The sequence below is a fragment of the Giraffa tippelskirchi genome, chromosome X (assembly GCF_054371585.1).
Source record: "Giraffa tippelskirchi isolate mGirTip1 chromosome X, T2T-mGirTip1v1.2.pri, whole genome shotgun sequence".
Taxonomy (NCBI): Eukaryota; Metazoa; Chordata; class Mammalia; order Artiodactyla; family Giraffidae; genus Giraffa; species Giraffa tippelskirchi.
The window spans coordinates 89,184,988-89,209,403 of NC_137289.1; the positions used below are offsets into that span (position 1 = coordinate 89,184,988).

Here is a 24,416-nt window from a genome sequence, read left to right on the forward strand (position 1 = left end):
AATTCTTCAAGAGATGGGAATAGCAGACCACTTTACCTGCCTTGTGAGAAATTTGTATGCAGGTCAAGAAGCAACATTTAGAACTGGACATGGAACAACAGACAGGTTCCAAATTGGGAAAGGAATACCTCAAGGCTGTATATTGTCACCCTGCTTATTTAACTTATATGCAGAGTACATCATGTGAAATGTCAGGATGGATGAAGCACAAGCTGGAATCAAGATTTCCGGGAGAAATATCAATAAGCTCAGATAAGCAGATGACACCACCCTTATGGCAGAAAGTGAAGAATTAAAAAGCCTCTTGATGAAAGTGAATGAGGAGAGTGAAAAATCTGGCTTAAAACTCAACATTCAAAAAATAAAGATCATGGCATCCAGTCCGATCACTTCATGGGAAATAGATGGGGAAACAATGGAAATAATGAGAGACTTTATTTTTTTCGGCTCCAAAATCACTGCAGATGGTGACTGCAGCCATGAAATTAAGACACTTGCTCCTTGGAAGAAATGCTATGAGAAACCTAGATAGCATATTAGAAAGCAGAGACATTACTTTGCCAGCAAAGGTCCGTCTAGTCAAGGCTATGGTTTTTCCAGTAGTCATGTACGGATGTGAGAGTTGGACTATAAAGAAAGCGGAGCGCCAAAGAATTGATGCTTTTGAACTGTGGTCTTGGAGAAGACTCTTGAGAGTCCCTTGAGCTGCAAGGAGATCAAACCAGTCAATCTTGAAGGACATTAGTCCTGAATATTCAGTGGAAAGACTGATGCTGAAAAGGAAACTGCAATCCTTTGGCCACCTAATGAGAAGAACTGACTCCTTGGAAAAGACCCTGATGCTGGGAAAGACTGAAGGCAGAAGTGGATGACAGAGGATGAAATGGTTGGATGGTATCATCAACTCAATGGACTTGAGTTTGAGCAAGCTCCGGGAGTTGGTGATGGACAGGGAAGCCTGACATGCTGCAGTCCATGGCGTGGCAAAGAGTCGGACACGACTGAGTGACTGAAGTGAACTGAATCTGTTTAAAGAAAATATCTCCTCGTGTTGATGTGTGGTAGAGGCCAATAAAATATTGTAGAGCAGCTGTCCTCCAATAATTGTATTTTGTTCTTTACTTCTCAATATTATACTAATATAATCTTTGATGATTAAAAAAAAACACCAATATATCTGGGATTGCACAAGAAGTTTGACGTAGGTACAAAGTGAGTAGCATCTAGTGACTGAAGAGAGTATGAGACCAGGAGGAAATTAGACAAGAAGTGCTAAAAATTAATAACAGAGACATTGTTCTTCAACAGAGGGAAAAACTATCTTGTTTCAAAACAGAATAAAGACTGTAAAGAAGATCAGTAGCAGAGATCCTGGTGGCCAGATCCAGATAAAGTGGTTTGGGAGAGAGGAGGAAGTTGCCTTCTTTATGAGAAAACTTGGAAAGTCAGATGTAGAGGTAAACTTTAAAAGCCACTGGACTTCTCTGTGGAGAGGAAGGGAAGATCATGCCTACTACAGAAGGTGATATTGTTCTTACCACCTCTCTTCTCTCTTCTGTAGCAATCAGGGAATATGAAAGATTTGGTGGTACTGGGAGTGGTTCAGAGGAAGAGTCGAAGGTGGAAAGATCTACATACATCACAGAATAACATAAGGAGAGGAAAGTGACCTTGATTCTTAGTTCTCAGTTTATACATAGGTTTCCCTGGTAGATCAGCTGGTAAAGAATCTGCCTGCAATGCAGAAGACCCTGGTTTAATTCCAGGGTCAGGAAGATCCCCTGGAGAAGGGATAGACCACCCACTCCTGTATTCTTGGGCTTCCCTGGTGGCTCAGTTGGTAAAGAATCTGCCTGCAATGCAGGAGACCTGGGTTTGATCCCTGGATTGGGAAGATCCCCTGGGGAAGGGAAAGGCTACCCACTCCAGTATTCTTGCCTGGAGAATTCCATGGACTGTGTAGTTGATGGGGTCGCAAAGAGTCAGACATGATTGATCAACTTTCACTTTCCAAAGACTTTCAGGAAACTGGTGAAAAACAGATGTCAATAATGGGTGCCTATTACTTCATGGACCACATTTCCTAGGTTCAAACTTGGTCATTAATTATATACAAAATATCTGCTCTAGAAAATGGCCCCATTGGTTCAGTTCTCAGTTGAAGGGCTCAAAGCTGTTGCCACCTCCACTGACTAGAAACACCTGTGTGTGTGTGAGTGTATATGTGTGTGTGTTCAGTCGCTCAGTTGTTTCCGACTCTTCATGACCCTTTCGACTATAGCCCACCAGGCTCCTCTGTCCATGGATTTTTTTTCAGGCAAGAATGCTGGAGTGGGTTGCCATTTCCTCCTCCAGGGGATCTTTCCAACCCAGTGTTTAAATCTGTGTCTCCTGCATTGCAGGGGGATTCTTTACCCCTGAGCCTTCAGTGATGCTCAAGAAACACCCTACTTACCTTATTTCTGACACTTGTCTCATTTTCACTTTCATAAAGTCATATTGCTTTGTAACCCCCTAGAACATATATCTTTGCTAGATTCAGTCAGACATGTGCTGTCTTTGAATCTATATGGCTTTACAACAGCCCAGAGCCATGCATTCTACAAACTCATATGCCAAAGAGGTAGCATTCTATCAAGTGACAGAAAGATGTTAAAATAGATTGATTCAAAAACCCTGCCCAGAAACTAGCTCAACATTTTGTTATACCCCACAAAATGCTAGTTAACCTGAAACTATTTCACCTTCAATACGGATGGTTTTCATGCCAAATTATAACTTAGCTAATGGGGCAATCAACATCATTGACTTATATTACAAACACCAACAATTTGCTAGATACTAGGCTGGATTTTGGGGCTTTACAAAGAGAAATGAATCTCTGTAGTCGAGGAACTTATAGATGAATTCTAGAGGCCTGGTGGTGGTGGTTTAGTTGCTAAGTCGTGTCTGACTCTTATGACCCATGGACTGTAGCCTTCCACGCTCCTCTGTCCATGGGATTCTCTAGGCAAGAATACTGGAGTTGGTTGCCATTTCCTTCTCCAGGGGGATCTTCCTGACCCAGGGATTGAACCTGGGTCTCCTGCATTGCAGGTAGATTCTTTACTGACTGTGCTACAAGGGAAGCCCCAGAGGCATGGTAGCTGATACCAATGAAGACATAAGTATCATTGGAATTAACATATGTAAGTGCTACCATGGCACAATACTCTGTCAATTTCAAGAATAGGACTGAATCCTCTTGATGGTCTTACTAGATATAGGATGTCCCTAAGAGAGATGAGGTCTTTATGGAGGGTGATCTTGAGAGGTACAAATGTCATCACGGCTCTCAGATACACTGTGAAAGGACTAAAGGTATCTGGGGTTGGAGGAGGGAGGATCTTTGTGTAGGCAGCTAAGAGTAGATTAGGTAGGTTAGGCTGGAAAAATCTTCTGCAACCTTGAGTCTATGGATAATATATGAGATGGTGAAGCACACTTGAAAAAAGTAGTTTTTTAGAATGGTACAGTCTGATATGTGATAAAGGATCACCCAAGCAGACTTACCATCTGCTCCTTCACTGCTTTTGCTTCTTTTATTGCGGCGAACACGCCTACTTTCCTCTTCCGAGTATGACTTGTCTTTAGGGATGAAGAAATTCACAAGGGCCATCTGAAAAATAACGAGTAGATAAGTTAAAGGTTGACCCAGTCAACTATTTTTCTTGTGGTTTAGTCACTAAGTCATATCCAACTCTTTGCGACCCACGGACTGCAGCCCACCAGGCTCCTCTGTCCATGGAATTTTCCTGGCAAGAATACTGGAATAGGTTGCCATTTCCTTCTCTAGCGGATCTTCCCGACCCAGGATCAAACCCATGTCTCCTGCATTGGCAGGTAAATTCTTTACCACTGAGCCACCAGGGAAGCCCGAGTCAACAATAGCCAACATAAAAAACTGGCTTTCTGTAGACAGTCTGCCTTCACTTTAAATTCAGAGTGTCTAAGATGAATAGATCAAGATGTGGTACATATATATATAGAGATAGATAGATAGATAGATAGATATGGAATGGAATATATAATGGAGTATTAGTCATAAAAAAGAATGAAACATTGCCATTTGCAGAAACAAGGATGGACCTAGAGATTATCATATTAAGTGAAGTTAAGACAAAGACCAAAATCATGATATTGCTAATATGTGGAATCTTAAAAACAGATACAAATGAGCTTATTTACAAAGCAGAACTAGAACCACAGATATAGAAACAAACTTATGGCTAAGAAAGGGGAAAGAGGGGGAAGGATAAATTAGGAGTTTGGGATTAATGTATACTCACTATTATATATAGAATAGATAACAACAAGGACCTACTGTATAGCACAACAAACTATACATATTTTGTAATAACCTGTAAGTGAAAAACCTTGAAATATATACATATATACATATATATATATATATATATATATATATATATATATACATTCATCTGAACTACTTTGCTGTACATCTGGAACTAACATAACATTGTAAATCAACTATACTTCAATTAAAAAAAAATTCAGAGTGTCTAAAGTCTAAGCTCACCCTCCCTTCCACTGTACAAATTCTTTCATTTTTGATACCGCGATTATTTTAATAATGTAGGCACGAAATTATGGTTAATATCTTCTGCCCCTCTGTCATCTGCCCCAAATATCTAGTGGGTAATCCTTCAGTCCTACTTGTCATTACAGTTCTAGGGTTCAGAGATCCCAGTCATAGATAATTAATTTCTCTCACATACTACTGATGTCTTCCCAGAAGTAGACTTCAGCTTGTTACTCCTTCTTGGACTGCATTATTATATACCCATTACTTTTGCACATTCCTATCTATGCTGAACTTTTGGTTTCTTCCCAGAATGCTGTGCATCCAATTATGATTGGATGGTATCATTTATGTTAACACTTTTCTGGGAGTTAGTAATGACAAAGTGCACAATTATTTTCTTCCTTTCTTACTCCTACAGAACTCCTATAGAACTTGTGGTCTATAAGATTCATTTCAGTACTTGGTCCTCTACTGTCTTATGATGATCTCTCATAATAATACAATGTATTTCATATGCGAATGGGCCTGGTATCACTAATGATAATCACAGCTTAAATATATACTTGAGTGAATTAAATCATGATTTTTCAGCATGAGTGCTTATTTGTGGCTAAAGAAAATGTGCTTGAGGAAAACAGTGGACCGAGTATTAGAAAATAGGATTGAAAGTGATTCCAAACCCGACTCTACCACTTACAGTTGTGTAAATTTGGGCAAGGTCCTTAAGTTTTAATTTCCTCATTTATAAATAGGGGCAATAATTGTACTTTGTTCATTAAGTAGTTATTGTGTTAGCAAGTACACAGCATGTAATATGCATTTAATAAATAAGAGATATTATTATAAGTGAAATTAATATTAAAATAGACTTGTTAGATAGTTTAGAGGCTAAAAGGAAGAAATGAATCTATATTTTTATCTTAGTGTTGGTTCAAAAAATAAACAATTCCAGAATATCCTCATGTCTGCTGCATCTTCAATTAATTGGAAAAAAGATGGGTAGAACTCAAGAAAGCCTTAACATTCTACACAAACTTTCTTCAAAAGCATGTGATTTACTGTTTACGTAGAAAAACTACACCCAATAGCCTTAATATACAAGATTAGCGTTTTGCAGAATATATACATGTATTAAATACATAATTGATAAATGAATATACAGGCAATCTCCAACTTGCCTTAGCGTTGTATTTTAAAATATTTAGGTTGAATCATATGAAATTGCCATTTCTGTATGTCAAAAATGGTTAAATATCAGTAATTTCACATAGTTCAACTGAGCAGTGTTTTTGTCACTTCTTTCTTGTTGTTCAGTCACTAAGTCGTGTCCAACTCTTTGCGACCCCATGAACTGCAGCACACCAGGCTTCCCTGTGCTTCACTATTTCCTGGAGTTTGCGCAAACTCACGTCCATTGAGTCAGTGATGCCATCCAATCATCTCATCCTTTATTGCCCCCTTCTCAATTGTCTGGAATGTAAAATGCACTTCCTCATAGAATCAACATAATAAAGTCTGGCTAGGTTTCCAGATAAAGCCCATATAAAGTTACTTAACCCACAACATAAATCAGTTCAGTTCAGTTCAGTCGCTCAGTTGTGTCAGACTCTTTGCGACCCCATGGACTGCAGCACGCCATGCCTCCCTGTCCATTACCAACTCCCCGGAGTTTACTCAAACTCATGTCCATTGAGTCAGTGATGCCAAGATAAATAACTTATCACAATAATAATGATATAATCCCAAACTGCTATTTACACTAAAATCTCAATTATTTTAGTGTAGAACAAGTAATTCTAGATAGAAGAGTGTTCTTAAGTGAACACTCTTAAGAAGAGTACTTTTTGAGTGCTGAAACTCCAACTATTTTGACTAGAAATTAGACTACAATATGATTTAACTCAGCGTTTTACTGAATGTGTAGAAAACTATTTGCCTGTACATTAAATGGCACCAGCCTACTATTGTTTTGAGTGTTTTTTTTAAAGTTACAATTACATTACAGAGTGATACATGCTTTGTAAAGTAAAGAGAAGCATAAAATTCTCTGGGAGCAAGAGGAAAATATCTAATGCAGACTGGGAGTGGACAAGGCTTCTTGCAGGAGGTGCTACTTCTATGAATCCTGTAGGATGTTGAGAATTTAGTGAGGAATGGGAAAATGAAAATGAATTCCAGGCAAAAGGAGCACTGTGCTTCAAGGTTCAGAGGAAAGAGAGAGAAAAGCTATTTAAGGAAATAAGAGTAGCTTAAAATAAGTGGTAGGAGGTGGGAAGGAATGGTAAGGAATGAGGCAAGAGATATTAAATAAAGACCAGATCATGTTAAGGAATTAAAATTTTATCCTATAGCAGGGAGAGCCTTGGAAGAATTTTTCCTTTTGCCAATTTTGTACTTTTATGAAAGTTTTAGCTATAATTTATATACAATTCAGGGGCTTCCTGGGTGGGGCTAGTGGTAAAGAATCTGCCTGCCAATGCAGGAGACCAAGAGATGTGGGTTCAATCCTTGGGTTGGGAATACCCCCTGGAGAAGGAAATCGCAGCACACTCTAGTATTCTTGCCTGGAAAATTCCACGGACAGAGGAGCCTGGCAGGCCTCAGAGTTAGACATGACTGAGTGATAGAGCACACAAACTTACAATAAAGTGCACATATTTTAAGCATACAGTGTGAAAAATACACACATTTGTAACCACCATTGAAATCAAGACATGGAACATTTCCATCACCCCAGAATTCCCCCTTGTGTCCCTTCCAATCATTCTTCAGTGCTACCCCAAACACAGGAACCACTGTTCTGATTCTATCACCATACCTTAGTTTTTCCCATTCTAGAAGTTTAGATAAATGGAATCATACAACATGGTTATATGATTTAAATTATATGTTGTTTCTTTCCCTCAGCACAATGTCTATGAGACTCATCCACATTATTGAATATTGAATGTCAGGGACATTTTGGTTATTTCCAGTATGGGGCTATTATGAATAAAGCTGATATGACTATGAGTCTTTGTAGGGACATATGTTTCATTTTTCTTGGGTCAACACCTAAGGGTGGAACCTTAGGGATATACGGTAAGTATTTACTGTAAGGAACTATCAAACTATTTTCCAGCGACTGTACCATTGTATTAATTTATTCCCACCGGCAATGTATGAGAGTTCCAGTGTTCTGCATCTTCACTACACTTGATATTGTCAATTTTTAATTGTAGCCATGCTTGTGGATGCAAAGGAATTTTTCATTGTGGCTGGGTTTTGAATTCTTAACTTCTTTTTAACGCTTTTTTTTCCGTCTCTTACCTTGCTGTCAACTATCAGATTTCACTTCACCTACTTGTAACATCTTTTCCAGTCTCTTCAAATTAGCTGCCTATAATCTTCTATAGGCTTGTCACCTCATTAAAACTAATTAAAATCATGTACAAACAGAGTAAACAGGCAGGCAGTGTGTTTTTGAATGGTTTTTGCAATAAGTAAGATGCACATTCTCTGGTGGCTTAGAAGTCATTTGTTTACTGCATATTTCTGGCTGTGGTCTGGATAAGTGAATCTGTCAGAGAACCGAGTTTTACATAGGTATGTTATTACAGTATAATGCTATTTCTAGGGGAAAGGAATTTTGAAGCACAAATGGAGAACCTCCTCACCATCACCAGCCAGAATTCTAGAATTTTCTTTATACTCTTTGTGTTCCCTCATGGGTTCAGCTCTTATGAGGATTCTGGCAGGGTCTTCATCAGCTTCTTATGTCCTGATGGCAGCAGTGGGAGAGTGTGCTCACATATTAATTGTTTCAAAGGGTCTGATGGGAGCCTGTGAGAACTGAGGCTCCCAGAGAAGGAGAGCTGAGGGAGAAACCAACTCCTACAGACAGCAGAAACAACTTCAGTTTCCGCGGGTAGTAGGAGTAGCTTAAAGTCCCTTCAGAGAGGCTGTTGGTAAGTATGGGACATTTAAAAGTCAAGTGTTCATTAGACGGGGACTGCCTGTATATGAAAATGCTTTGAACAGAACATAGTTTCTGATTTCTCAATGAAAGCAACACAAAACAATGGTTAAACTGAAAGAGGATTCTTATTCACAGTGACCTTATTTGAGGCTCATTTAGGTAGGAGGGAAAACTATCCTCTGTGTAGTATAATGGTAAAGACAAAAATCAGTGGCTGCTCATACAAAGTCTAGAATTCTAGCTTGAGTTGTGCATTCATTAGGATGGTCTCCAGAGGCAAGTTGCAAAATATGAACAAAACACCCTTCTCTCTTCAAGTATTTCTTTACTGTTGCACAAGGGAGGAGGCTTTAGGAATGTTGGCCACAGCCAGGCAATTTGTTCAAGGGGAAAAAAATCTAATTCTTTACACTTTATTAACTGATTACATCCTTGTTTCCTATGGTAAAATTACATGTTAAACAGCACCTGCAGATGACAGGGATCTCAGCTGGAAACAATTCGTTAATGCTGACACATGAGGGATACATTCATTATTGCTAGTGACTCTCCAGATATTGCTACGAACACTTTTTCTCTAGTATCTCAACCCACAAAATTATTGGGTACCTTTTTCTTTTCACCAATATTGACATAGAATAAATTTGATTCATTTTCTATTTCATGGCAATGTATGTGATTGTATTAGTAGTTGACTGATTCATAGGAAATTACTCATAAGCTTCTTGAGGGCAGAGACCTCATTTTGTCCATTTTGGTAACCCTATTGCCTAGCTCTGGACCTGGCACATAGTAGGCCCCCAGTAAGTATCTCTCTGTCAAAAGAATAATAGAACTATCAGTAATCCATTCTATAAAGCCAGCATTTTATTTGACATGAATGAGACCACATTTCTTAAGATCTTCCATGGTGAGGTAGACTAAGGACACGTTATACTACTGGCAGTTAGCAAATCAAATGGATCTTAAGAGTGAGAAATTCTGTAGGTCAGTGGCTTTCAAACTTTGGTGTGCATTAGAATCTCCAGGCATGAGTATTAAAATACAGAATTCTGGGCCTTCCCCTCCACAAAGTTAGACTAAGTTGAAGTGAGACATGAGAATCTGACTTTTCAACTTGCTCACTATGGGATTCTGATGTAGATAGTTATGGAACCAAATTTTGAGAAACTGCTACTGTATATTATTCATTCCTCAACTGGTTCATTATCTGGGGACTAAAAGGCGAAGTCCTGTTTTGCTACTGGTAAAATAGGGGTCTCACATAGATAGTGTTTTCTGCCTTTTATTCTGTCATTTCTAGAGTTAAGCTATTTACAGAAATTGGTACTTCATCTCTCTCAAGAGGAGGCAGGTACCTACCAGGCCTTCTAAAATTGGAAATTCAACTATTTTTTTTTAAAGGATTTCTCTTTCAATTTGTTCTTGAATAAATCTATTTTTCTATTGCAACCATTGCCATTACTCATCAGCAATCAGCTGGGATCGTCAAATGAAATAAAAACATTTATACCCTGGGGTATTTAACAAAATCTTCAAGTGATTCCACATAGCAATATGTGAGCATCCCAGTACCAATGAGTGAAGTAGGATTGCTCAAACTAGTTTGATGTGTATGTCATGGATATAAAAAGAAGATAGAAGCTGGCATTTAATATACTCTCAATCTTATAAGAGCCCTTAACTCAAGACTTTTGACAAAAGGTCTGGAGAGGGTCACTCAGGGTGTTGCTGTATGCTGAACAAACACTGATTATTTACCACATGGAGGGCACTGAACAGGACACTATCTTTAACGTACGTGAACAACATCCAAATATCATCCTTTGCTTTGTTGTGCATGATAGTACTACATAACAGGAAGTATTAAGGTTTTAAAAGCAGTGTGACAAGAAGGAAAATGCAGTATGTGCTGTTGCTGAATGAAGTGTGCTGCCTCCTGAGAGAGAAGAAACAAGGACATTCAACATTGATCACAGCATCCCATGGGAGCTGCCACCAGCAGGGTCGGGGTAGAGGTAGCAGCCATCGGTCCAAATGCCAAAGGAAATTGGCACCCTGGACATCTCTGATGTGAGTGCTGGGGACTATCCACTTTTAAAAAAAATATATCTGATGATGACTGAAATTATGCAGTAAATCAAACATGGAAATCAAAGAGAACCAAAAATTTTCACATAAAGCTAAAAGCAGTTACTGAATTCTGCTCTCTAGAGTTTGACTTAAAAATCACTGCCCCATAATGCAAGTGACCACAAAGTAGAAAGCAAAATAAAAAAGAATAGTATCTTTATTTGAGGAGATTACCATAGTGTGGCATTGGCAAGAAATTATACTATAGACCAGTTCAATCTCTGCCTTTTCTTACCTCCTATTTTGGGGCTCTAGAGATCATTTAAGACATCAAATAATGCCAAATATTTTTAATATGAAAATTTCTCCTCTTCTATTGGTAGTAAACTCCTCAAAGGTTACTTGTAGGTTTTGAACCTGTGTGGTCTTGTCCTCTGGTTAAGGGGAAATCTGTTTAAGATACACATTACAGGGAAAGGTGAGTTATTTTAAACACACATCTACTAACACAAAGGGGGAAAATGGATTTCTCCTCTGATCATCTGTTACCTAGGTTTGACCCTATTCCTAACATCCAGAACAGAACTGAAGAACAATTATGGACTTGATTCTCATCAATGGACAATGCGAGTTGTCTATAGCTATTTATGACTGAAATTCGTACCTGACAAAGATGGCACATTTACCTTGTTGAACTATTTTACTGTTGGAGTCATGTTTAATGTGAAATGGCAGGAGGGGTCCACCCCTACTGAGATTCTGGAAGTCAGCTGGTCTATAAGCATTAAAACAATGCTCACAACTGGCATGTGCAGAGAGGCAATGACAGAAGAATACCCAAGCATCTTTAGTATGGTGAGCTTTATGGCATAACCATAAGCAGAAGGGGCATAAGAAACACTCTAAAGGATACAGTGAAGCATAGTTTCAAATAACATGCCATAGTTGTGGGCTGCTTGGGAAAATAGCAACCGTGACCACCTTGGAATGCAATAGTACAGAATTTGGAAACTTTCTGAGCAAAGGCTATTTTTTAGCTGACCACAAGTTGAACACAGAAATACAGACACTGACAGGCTCTACAAACAGCAGTTGCAGCCACAAATCAAAAAGCAGTGTGTGTGTGTGTGTGTGTGTGTGTCATACAGAAAGAAAAGACTTTTGGTTGAAGATTTAGTCTTTGATCCCTAGAAGTGTGGGTGAGGTTGAATCTTTGAATAAAAAGAAGGGCAGCAAAATATGTTAGATGTCACTGCCTTCTCTTGGGAGAATCTGCTTATGTAATAAATAATTTCCCATACCCTAAAGTGAAAGATGCTTTGACACTTTGATAAGGAGAAAAACATATATTTCTTGTAATACGAGGAAATCACTTAAGGCTATCATTTGTGAATAGAATCAGTTTATATATCACAATGTACCTGTAGAAATTATAAATGCCAGGATAAAACCATCTCGGCCAATCCTGAACTTGGTATTCAGAAAATATTAGCTTAAATACATTCTCTTAATTATGAATTCTTAAGTGGTTTTTGAAAATTTTATAATAATGTTGCAGTTTATCTTTACAAAGCTGGACTAATGCAGGTTAGAGGGGCATTATGACCAAAAGGAGATTGCCTATGCAAGTTTAAACGAGGATTTTTTCCTTGTCCAAAATTTCACTATGAAATCCCTTCTGGTTCCCAGTGGAGACCTAAACCTCATAAACAACCTCTAAATCATGTTGTCTACAACATTCAAGATCAAGAAAGGTAAGAGTGAGGTAGCTAGTGAAAAGACAATTGCAACAGTCTGAACTTGAAGGGGAGAGGAATAGGACTTAGGTAAGAAGCAAATTATGAAACGATTGCTATTGATTCTAAGAGGGCAAAACCATTCAAAGCACTGTAGAAAAATTAAGCAGTGAGAAGGATTTTAAGGAAAGATGAGTCATGAAAGTGAAAGTGCTAGTTGTTCAGTTGTGTCCGACTCTTTGCGACCCCATGGACTGTAGACCACCAGGCTCCTCTGTCCATGAGATTCTCCAGGGAAGAATACTGGAGTTGAGTTGCCATTCTCTTCATACCCACTAAGGATATGAACATAGATATGTGGCCAGTGCGGCTTCCCTGGTGACTCAGACAGTAAAGAATCCACCTGTAATGTGGGAGATCTGGGTTCAAACCCTGGTTTGAGAAGATTCCCTGGAGGAGGGCATGGCGACCCACTCCAGTATTCTTGCCTAGAGAATCCCCATGGAGAGAGAAGCCTTGTGGGCTACAGTTCATGAGGTTGCAAACAGTTGGACACAACCGAGTGACTAAGCACACACCCACATGTGTGTGGACCATCAATCTAGAACTGGCTCACAGAAATGTGAGTATAGAGAGTGAATCTCAAAGGGAAAGGTCAGGCAGGATAGGGTGTAAGCACTGCAAAATTGAATTCAATACAAGTGTCTTAGGAGTAGGGAGGTAATCATGGTGATAAAATCAGCAGAGAATCAAACTGCAATAAATGCCTGTGAAACACAAACCTGAGTATTGAGGGGAAAAGGAAAGGATTGGGACACAAATCCAGAACTTTAACACTCACACTACAATCATAAAGGGCAGAAAAGGACTGGTAATAAAGCTGCAAGTCCAGGAAGACTGTTGCACTGTGAGATTAATCGAATATTGCAATTTTGTCCTTAGATAACTTGTCATTTTTGTGTCTCTTGTATCTAAGTGTGCCCAGGGTCTCACTTAAAGTAAATACAAAACAACTGGTCATGTGACATAACGGCAGACCAATACTGTTTCAGTATCTATAAAACAGAGAAAAAACAATTTTTTAAAAACATGGCTGTTGATTAGAATTTACCATTAGGGTGTTTCTATGGAAATCTTTTCTCAGAGGAAAATTCCTGACTCTTGCTTATGACCAGGACAGTGAGTAAAGGAAGTCTCATGCTGAGTATTGGTTCATAAATCTTTTCTGTAACATTTCAACAGAGCTACCCATTCAAAAAGAAATTAGGATAAAATAAAAACAAATGAAATGAAGTATAGCAAAATATTCATTAAAGTCAGTTCTATGCATATCCATTGTTTGATTGTTAGTTTAGGGACTAAAGTCATCTTTCCATGGAGCAATGGAGAATTAGATTCCTTTGCTGTCTACTGATCTCTTTCACCGAGCTTTAACTCCAATGAATCCTCTAATTTCTAATTTAAATCCTCTAATTTAATGAGCAAAAAATATAGGTTTTCCCAATTTATAACTAATTGTTCCTAGTTACAAGTATCCCTTACAAATCATTAAAAGCTTATAAAGTTTAAAATTTGACAAGCATATGGACATCTGGATCAAGGTGGTTGACTGACCAAACAATTTTAGCTCCTCTTTTCCCCAAGATTCTTTATTAAGTAAGCTTAAAAAAACGATATAATGGAAAGACTAACAGAGATTAGCAGTAAAGAGATTTCAGTATGTTTCTGAAAGACAGAAAGTGGATAGGGTGCTGACTGGTAAAGAAGGGCTGAGAAAGTAACAGAGAGGGCTTATAGCCTGGAGGATGCTGGTCTGCTCTTATAGGACCCCAGAGAAGTTTGAAACTTGGAAATGCCAAGAAAGGGAGAGGGTGAAAATAGAATGTGAAAAATTCACTGAAAGCCTGTGTACTGAATAATCATCTCCTGCTCCAGAGTATAGACACCCTAGTATTCAGCCATTTATTCTCAAGGCCCAAATAAACAAACCCAGAACATTATCCTCTAAAGAGACTGTAATCTAAGAACAATCTGAAGTACCTACTATGTGCATTAGTGCCCCAGAGCAAAGATATCCACATTCGGGGATTTAGAGGTCCCCCACAGCATAATGGCTCTTTGCACATGGGTGGGACTTACAGGCCTCATATTTTGGGTATCCAGCCACTTTTCTCAACCCCTATATACATTGTTTCAGAAAATCAAAGATAAAAAAAAATCCTGAAAACTCTCAGAGATGAAAAACATTAATAGTTAAAAGAAGAAGAATTAGAATAGATTGGTTAACTCATCAGCAACATTAGGTGTTAGAGCAAACAATGGAGAAATGCCTTCAGAGTTCTTAGGAAAACTTATTTTGAACCTACTGTTTTATTTGTAGCCAACTATAAATTAAGTTTGATGGTAAAAAAAAAAAAATTCCAGATTGCAAAGATTGAAATTTCACCTCTCATTCCTATCTTAGGAAGTTCCTTAGGAATATACTCCAGCAAAATGATAAAGAAATATGAGTAAAGAAATAGAGACATGCGGGATTCTGTAAAGGGTGAACATATAACTAGAGACTAATAAAAATAAGTCCAAGGATGACAGCTGCACAACAGGTCTAAGGAGCATTCAGTCAGAATGGAAGGAAGGAGGGTTCTAGGAGGGAAGAATCCTGAAAATAAGAGAAGGGTGCTCAAGATTCTATTCACCTTTGAGGAATTAGAGAAACTGTGGATACTGCAGATAACATGAGGAAAAAAATAAAGGCAATTAGAAAATACAGAAAAAAAAACATATAGACTAGGAAATGTTAAATCTCTCATAACCCTTGACAAAAGAGAGGAAATTTTTAAATAGCCACTAGAGTATAAACACTGAATACTGATTTTTGACTTTCACAAATAACCAATTACTAAAGCATAGGCTAACTTAATTATAGATAAAAAACAAAGCATAAATGTGATACCTCTTGGCAATGTGAAAAGTAAAAGTACAAATGACAAGAGTTAGTAGGTAGAAGAGATGAAAGACAAAAGGAAGAACTAATGGCTTCATCTTACAAATAAGAGTTATGAGATACTGCCCAGTTTATGGAACAAGAAATAAAGGTCTAAGTATACTTCTCTAATAAACAGACTAAAAGGCATGATAACCACATTAGGATGAGAGGTAGAATAATTGAGGTAAAGATTCATAAGAGTAGAAAATTAATAAAGTCTAAAAGAGATAAATCAAGTAATAGCAGTATCTATGGAAGTAATCACAGAAGAACTAGAGAAACAGTTAATAGAGTTAAAAGTAGTTAAAAGTAATAATCTCAAGAGGATTAGAACTGGGAGTAGAGAGGGTTAGAACCATGAAATATTGTTTACAATATAATCCTTTATGTACATAGTTCATATTTTTAAAAACCACATGCATGTACTACTTGGCTACTCCAAAACCAACCAGGAACTTTGAAACAGCAATCTTTTGCCCCTACTAAACTCAAACCAGCCTCCAAGAATCCTCACCTGAAAAAGAATGCTGGCACAGGGCCATCTAAGCATAGCTCCTGTCTCTCATTCCAACTGTCTCTTTCCTCCAACCCCTGCCCCAAAGCCTATGTCCTTTCTCTTAATACGAACTATGGATTAACTTACAACCAACTTTATCCTGAACCATGAAGATTACTTGCAATGGTTGAACTTGGATACAATGATTGTACATATTTAAGGGTACAAGTTGAGTTTTGACATATATATGTACAACTGTGAAACCATCATCATAATCAAAAGAATGAAGATATCCATCTCCCTCCGAAATTTTCCTCATACTCTTTGGTATTCCTTTCCCACTAAGCCACATGTCCAGTGCCCTCTGCATTCCCAGGCAACCACTGATCTGCTTCCTGTCATTACTGACTAGCTTTATCTTCGAGAATTTCATATAAATACAATTATACAATGTATAATTAAACATTGTATAAAAATACAATTATATATAAAAATACAATACAATTATACTTTGGGGGGGCCTGATTTCTTTCACTCAGCTTAATTATTTTGAGATGCATCCATGTTGTAACATATATCAGCAGTTCGTTCCTTTTTATTGATAAGTAGCATTCCGTTGTTATGGATGTAACAGAATTTGTTTATCCATTCACCCGTTCATGGACAAAAATGGGCCGTTTCCAGTTTTTAGTTTAGGTGTGTAGTACTCTTTCAGGGTGGTTTTAATTTGCTTATCCCTAATGACTAATGATGTTGGGCATGTTTTCATATATCTTCTTTGAAGTATCTTTCTATATATTTCACCCATTAAAAAAAATTGAGTTGTTGTTCTTTGCCTGATAGCTCTACAATTTACATTTAAGTCTATGATCTATTTTGAGTTATTTTTTGTAGAATGTAAACTACTAATCAAGGTTTTTACAAAAATAATGTTGTCCAAATGTTCCAACATGATTATTATTAGATAGACTATGCTTTCTCCATTGAATTGCTTTACACCTTTCTTAAAGATCAATTGGCCATATATGTGTGGGACTCCTTCTGGGTTCAAGGTTCTGCTCCTTGATCTACCATCTATTGTCATATTAAAAACACTGTATCTTGATTACTGTTGCTTTCTTATGAACTTTGAGATCAGGTAGTCCTCCAATTTTTTTTTCAAAGTTGTTTTACCTCAAAGTACTTTGTCTTTCCAGATAAATTTTAGAATTGATTTGTCAATTTCTGCAAAAAGAGTTAGGATAGATCAAATTGGGGAAAACTGACATTATTTCACATATTTGAATGCATTATGAAATATATTTTTTTAAATGTCAATATTTCTGGTTGTTTAATTGCTGTTATAAATGAATATAATTGATTTTTAAATAGAGAGTCTGTGTCCTGTGAACTTGTTATATTCACTTACCAGTTTTTATAGATTTTGTGTGCTTTTCTACAAACATGATCACATTGTCTGCATATAAAGACAGTTGAATTTTCTTTCAAAACTGATTGTTGCTGTTCAGTTGCTCAGTCATGCCCAACTTTTTGCGACCCCATGAACTGCAGCACTCCAGGCTTCCCTGTCATTCACTATCACCCAGAGCTTGCTCAAACTCATGTCCACTGAGTTGGTGATGCCATCCAACCATCTTGTCCTGTGGTCCACTTCTCCTTGCTTTGAATCTTTCCCAGAATCAAAGTCTTTTCTAATGAGTCGGTTCTTCGCATTAGGTGATCAAAGTATTGAAGCTTCAGTTTCATCATCAGTCCTTCCAATGAATACTCAGGACTGATTTCCTTTAGTATTGATGCCATTATGCCTACATAGTTTGGCCTCAGTCCAAACTACAGGGAGGGAACACAGCCCTACCCATCAGCAGAAAATTGGTCAAAACTGGTAACTTGTAATTTTTATTTTCTTTCCTTATGGCACTAGTTAGAACCTTCCTCACAAAGCTGACAAGAAATGATGTCAGTAGACATTCTTATCTTGTTCTTCATCTTAGAAGGAAAGCATTCAGCATTTACCATAAAGTATGATGTTAGCTATAGGGTTGTTGAGGAAGTTCCCCTCTACTCCTAGTTTTTTGAGAAATTTTATCATGGGTTTGTATTGGATTTTGTTAACCACTTTGTCTGCATTGATTGACACGAACATGTGATTTTCCTTCCTAAGTCTTTTAACAAGGTTAATCACATAGATTATTTCCCCACTTAAAAAAAAGTAAAAGTATAACTGACACACAAATTAAAAACAACCCAGTGGAAATCTAGTTCTATATTCAGAGGCCTTAACTAAAATATTAGGAGAAGAACTCAAAATCTTGTTCAGGTGGGCAGACATTGATGAATGGGCATTTTCCAGTCCATCTGTCCTATCATCTATCTATCCATCCATCCATTCACTCCTGCATCTATCCATTCACTGTTTGCTAGGCACTTGCTCTAGTCAAATAGTGTGCAAGGCACTGAGGATATAAAGAATTTTGTAGACCTTGTTATTCTGAGGTTTACAATCTGTCTAGTGAGGAGATAAACAACTAATCCCATTGATGAGGTGAATGCCATAGTAAGGTCATGGAGGAAAGCCAATGAAATCATAGAGGAGGAAGTTATCTGCTTGAGGTAAGGAAGTTGGGACGGATGCCTTTTGAGTGGGCATTTGAAAAGTAAGCAGAAGATTTCTAGACAGATGAGAAGGGCATTTCCAGAGAAGTGGCTATAACCTAGGGCAGTGCTTTAGAAATTTTCCCATACTTCCAATGCCTTTTCCACTCATTTTAGAGAAATTCTGCGCTCTATTACTACACACACACACACACACACACACACATACACATATATACACATATGGGCTTCCCAGGTAGCACTAGTGTTTGTAAAGAACCCTCCTGCCAATGCAGGAGACATAAGAGATGTGAGTTTGATCCCTGGATCAGGAAGATCCCCTGGAGGAGGGCATGGCAACTCACTCCAGTATTCTTGCCTGGAGAATCCCATGGACAGAGGAGCCTGGCAGGCTACAGTCCATGGGGTCGCAAACAGTCAGACATGACTGAATCAACTTAGCACACACACATACACATACACACACACACTTATTTGTTTAAATATAATGAGGCGCTTTTCTATAACCCAGAATAGAATCTAAGTGCTAGGAAGCAACATGTTGCACCCTGGCAGACCACTGCCAGTTTGTGAGGCACAGCTCTGTGTGAAGGAGCAGACGGTCACTGGTAAACAATCAGAAACTAGGATCAGCTTCTTGGGGGTAGTTGTCTAACCTCAGAATCATGTCAATCAAGCATTAGGCATGCAATTAGAAATATTCCAGCTTCAAAGCTTGTATGTTTGCCTAAGGACCTAAATTACCATTTGCTCACTCTCTGATTACCCCAGCTCCATGATGAGCCAAGTTCTACCTAGCATTGCCAAAAAACAGCAAAAATTCTTTTAATCGCTTTAAACACGTTTTCAAATTTCTTTGGCAAATCAAGTCAGCTGTACAGAATCTTGCCGGGGTCTTCAGTTGACATTGAACTGGGACTGTGCAGAATCCAGTTCTAAGAAATAAATAATGTTACAAATTATGTTAGTACTGAGATTCCCGAGCACTTGCCAGTCACAATTTCTGACCCGTGCTAATTGCCGGGAGCCAGCTCACGAGATCCCCACTCATGACAGGGTCATGAGAAAAAGGACTGATTTGAGCAAGGCTTCTCAGGCCTTAGGGATTCTCGGAAGGCTGCCTCAGCGCTCACCTTAAAGATATCTGTCTTTCTGATGTTTACTATAATAAACATCTTCTTATTTTCTATGACTTAGGCAAAAGGCCTTTCCTGATTTCCTTCTAAAAAAGATCATTCTGAAACCTCAAATCAACAAGGCCCCTGAACGGTAGCACCCTAAATAAAATTATCTGGGATATAGAGTATGCTGATCTAAATTCCTTTTGCTAACATATTGGTTTGTTTAATAAATGTACCTGTGCCTGTGGAGCTAATGTGCATAACTGCTCCCTAGTAATAAAACAGCATTGAGAGCCTCCGCACAGAAAGCCCCTATGGGCACAAAACCCTTCACAAGAAAAAAGGCTTGTTAGGAAATACAAAAAATATTGCTTTGTGAAACTGTTACTTAATCTATATTTACTCACTATGTTTTTACTCTTAACGTATTTAGCCTATATAATAAAAGCATAATAGTTAGAGATTTATATAAATAGAAGTTTAGCTTTAATACAAATAATAAGACAATTGTTGATTTAACTGATGATTCTTACTTAGAGCTAAACTTCAGCTTGCTGTTCTATGATTTTATGGAACCACATTCTTTTCTGTTAAGCTCAAGGCATAGAGTAAATTACCAAAAACAGGTTTTACCTTAAAACTTCCTGTTGATGAATTCTTTCCTGATGTGCCCTATACAAAAGTGTTCTGACTGATCAACCCTTATCAATGGAGAATCACAAGGTGTTAGCAGGCCACCAGGCCAGAAGATGATGTAAACAAAATGAGGCTTTTTGTAACTAAAGACATGCAAACGTCTTCGATGAGGGTCGAAACTGCTGGCCCATTGAGCTGACTTGATAGGCCCATTAAGATATACCCATTAAGCTAAGTTGGTATGTCCCTTAAGCAAAGTTGGTATGTCCCTTAAGCTGAATTGGTATGTCCCTTAAGCTGAATTGGTATGACTGTATACTTTACATTTGTTTCTATATACCACTAAAAATATAAAAGCTGTCTTAAAAAACAATAAAGTTGGAAGACACTTGGAAACGCTGAGACTCGCTGTGTCTTCTCATTTGTATCGCCAACGCCGTCCTTCCTGAGGGAACCCCTGGACCTGCTGGAGCTGGACTCCGGCAGCTAATAGTATCTGTTGAGATAGTAATCAGAGATCTCATCTCTTATCAGTTGATATCTAGTTGTGTGGAAAGTGTTGCCATATCTGCTAGAGAATTGATTAGAAATGTTTTGCATTACTTCTTGCCAATAAAGGTCAAATTCTGTTAAAATGCACACCTTTAATATAAAATGGAAGGTTTTGTAGAATGAAGAAACTTCTACATGTAAGTTGGTGGCACATTTATTTCCAGCAGCATTCAGTACCACAGAGCTCAAGGTATTCAAAGGATTTGAGTTACCAAGGAGTTTCTTTTTGTAAAGAATATTACGCTACCAAAACTTTTCTGAGTTCCCACTGCAGTGATTTTCAACTATTTAAAAATTTAATCTATGCCTGCTTTAGTAAGTGTTTAACTCTTTATGTCATTTCTGTTTCTGACAGCAACCTGTTTCCCAAGGAAGTATCCCTGATTTGTAATTATCTGCTGTGTATCTACACCAGCTAAATACTTAATCAGACTACTTTTTACAGTTTGCATTATGAGAACAGTAGATATTTATTTTTATGCTTTTTGTAAACAAAAATGGTAAGCATGATCTTCATTCCAAAAATCATTGCCAAACTGTTTACATGGGTTTCATTCACACTTATCACCACCTTTTACTTCAACTACCCCCCAAAGATTTAGCAGTTATCTGAAGAAATTTGCTCAAATGGCTCTAAATTTACTCACCAAGTGCAACACAAAAAATGTCTACACTTTGATTAAACCCCTATCATTCATTTAATAAACACTTATTGCTAAAATACTGTGGAATACAAGATACTATGCAATGAAATAGGGATACAAATAAAGTGAGATGTGGCCTTTGCCCTCTACATAGTCACTGTTTAGCATGATGGATCTTAACCAGGGCCAAGCATCAGAATTACTTGAAGAGTCTTTGCAAAATTGACACAGACACTGCTGAGATCACCACTTGAGGAAGTAAAATTTGGAGCAGTTTCTAAATCTTTAGTAGCTTGATAAATAGAGATAGAACTTAAAGGACATCATAGGTAGAGGGAATAGCATGTACAAATGTATTAAAGCATGCTACTTAGCTCTAAATTTTCTTATCTATATAATGGAAATTATAATCACCTTATAGTGTTATGGGAATGAAATGAGAACATGTATAAAAGTGCCTGGTGTTTTGTAGATTTCCAATCAAAGTTGTGTTCTTTGTCCTAACATTCAAGATAAAATTAATTTAAGAAATAAATTTTTTCCACCTAGTGTGACCCTGAAGAAATGAAACATAGAATGGATAAGATGTAATCGATATTAAAGGGGGAAAGACAAGTTTGCGGCTTGGAAGAGGTAGCAGTGCTGGGCATACCCCAAAAGGGAGGATCGAAGTTAGGGTTACAAGGCAATCAAAATCAGATTTTGAAGAGTTTTAGAAGAAATTGTATATCTGCAAGTTATATGGTGATGGGAAAAGGCATTAAAAGTCACTCTGGTTATCTGATCCTAAAGTGAGAAGAAATCATGCTGCATGTATATTCTGAGTACATTTTAGTCTTTCTTGCTACTATTTCCATTTTCAGGAGGCGAGGATAAAAAGTAGGATGGTGTGTGTGTGTGTGTGTGTGTGTGTGTGTGTGTGTGTGTGTGTGTGTGTGTGTGTGTGTGTGTGTGTGTGGTGATGGTAGGGAGGGAAAGGAGAATAAAGAGAAGCTCTGGAGACATCCAGAAAAACAGCCACCTTACCAATAAAACTTCCTCTACTTTCTACACAACGATCTCATTGAATTGATTCTCTATGACCAGTGACTTAACATTCACTTTAGCAGATACCTCCTTTGCCTATGTTGTAGCTAATTAATACAGAAGTACAAAAGCTACACATTTATAAAATGGTAGTAGCTTGAATTTTAGACACTTTTTCCCAATATAAATGGAGCCTAACATTTTATAAGCATTTGTTCCCTCAATTCCAATAAAGGGAGGATTGGTTAGTAAAACCAAAACTATTGTTTAAAACATTCATAGATTGTAACAAAAAGTGAGTAAGATTGTCACTAGTGAAATGCAAATTAAAGCAACAATAAGGTACCACTACACATTCATTAGAAAGGATAAAATTTTAACAAAAACTGACAATACCAATTGCTGGCAAGGATGCAAAGCAATAGGGCCTCTCATTTATTGCCAGTGAGAATGCAAAATTGCACAGCCATTTTAGAAGACAGTTTTTAAGTTTCTTACAAAGCTCAACATACAATGCAGCAATTACACTCCTAAATATTTACCCAATTAATCTGAAACTTATTTACACACAAAAAGTAGCAGGCAAATATTTATAGCAATTTTGTTCATAATCATACAATGCTAGAAACAATCAAGATTCTCTTCAATAGATACATGGATAAATAAACTTGACACATACATAGTGGAATGATCAGTAATAAAAAAGGAATAAGCTATTAGGCCACACAAAGATGTGGACAAATCTAAAATATATATCGCTAAGTGAAAGAAACCAGTTGGAAAGGCTACATACTGCAAGACAAAACTATAGAGATGGTAGGTAAGCAGATGATTGGTGGTTGCCAGAGGTTTGAGGAGGAGGAGGCAAGACTGAGTACATGGAGCACAGGGCTGCCTTTTTAAAAGGGTGGTGAGATTATTTTTTTATGACATTGCAAAGGTAGATACATTTTTCAAAACCCATAGAACCTTATATTACAAAGAGTGAATATTATGTATGCAAAGTTTCAAAAGTCATTTAAGAAGTCATCAAGAAATTGATCCCAGGATGGAATGCAGAATGTGACAGAGATACTAATTATATTACATATGTATGAAATAACCTCACTGAAGCGGGTGGGGAGAAAAAGAGCTGACCTAGGTAACTTTGGAAATCAGTAGTCTGTCAGACTAAAGACAAAAGATACTATAGATAAGTATGCATTCTATTTGATAAAGTCATCCCTGTGGAGGTGTGAGTTAACAATTCTGAAAACACTGTTAGGTGTTAAATTTGGATGATGAAGTGGATGGTGGGTAGGAGTGGGAGGTTATAGGCAAGCAGGAGAGAAGGCTAGAAAGATCCATGTGGTAATGGATTAGAGTTGGAGACATCAGTATGAACTCCTGTTTAGCTTCATATAAAAATGGTTACATATAAGAATATATAGAGATATGCATATAAATATTGGCTAAGATATATACATGTTTTTCCCTCTGTCGGCTGAGAAGGTTTAGAAGTAATGATGCCTCAGTAGGATCAAGCACTCAGGTCAAGGTTTTTAATAATATTTTCCAGTAAGAAGAACCAGGGATCCTTGGAGAATTGGTTCATGATAGGACTGCTAGAAGCAGGAAATAAACATGTTAGCCGACAGCATGTTGTAGTGTCATAAAGAAGTATTTAGTAAAAGTCTACATGGATGGTGGTATGTCAAATGACACAGGGGCCAAATGAAAGAGCTCCCAATAGCCAAAGCTTGAACAATTAGAGCAATAAAATAAAGTATTATTAGATTATAATCCAAAGTATTAAACACATATCCTTTTGTCTATATTTATATAAACAAACAATTAAGCAAACAAATAACCAGGTGACAAATTGACCGAATAGAAGAATCCCAAACAATTTATGTAGCTATTTCACCCTCAAGAAGGTGGAGCATAACTCTCCACTCCTTAAACTGCACTGCGCACCATAACTTTCAAAGTGTACAGCATGAAAAGGGGA

General features: G+C 37.6%; 1 protein-coding gene across 6 annotated transcripts in view; it reads right to left on the bottom strand.

Moving 5' to 3' along the window:
- The window catches only part of EDA (ectodysplasin A), a 361,402-nt gene that overhangs the window by 101,688 nt on the left and 235,298 nt on the right, over positions 1–24,416 (bottom strand). For 5 of the 6 annotated variants that reach the window (XM_081566353.1, XM_081566356.1, XM_081566355.1 and 2 more), the window contains exon 2: positions 3,553–3,658. In XM_081566353.1, the coding sequence (XP_081422479.1) occupies positions 3,553–3,658 (106 nt within the window). Of the gene's footprint in view, positions 1–3,538; positions 3,659–24,416 lie in introns of all 6 variants that reach the window. The other variant, XR_014075963.1, reaches the window with a different exon arrangement.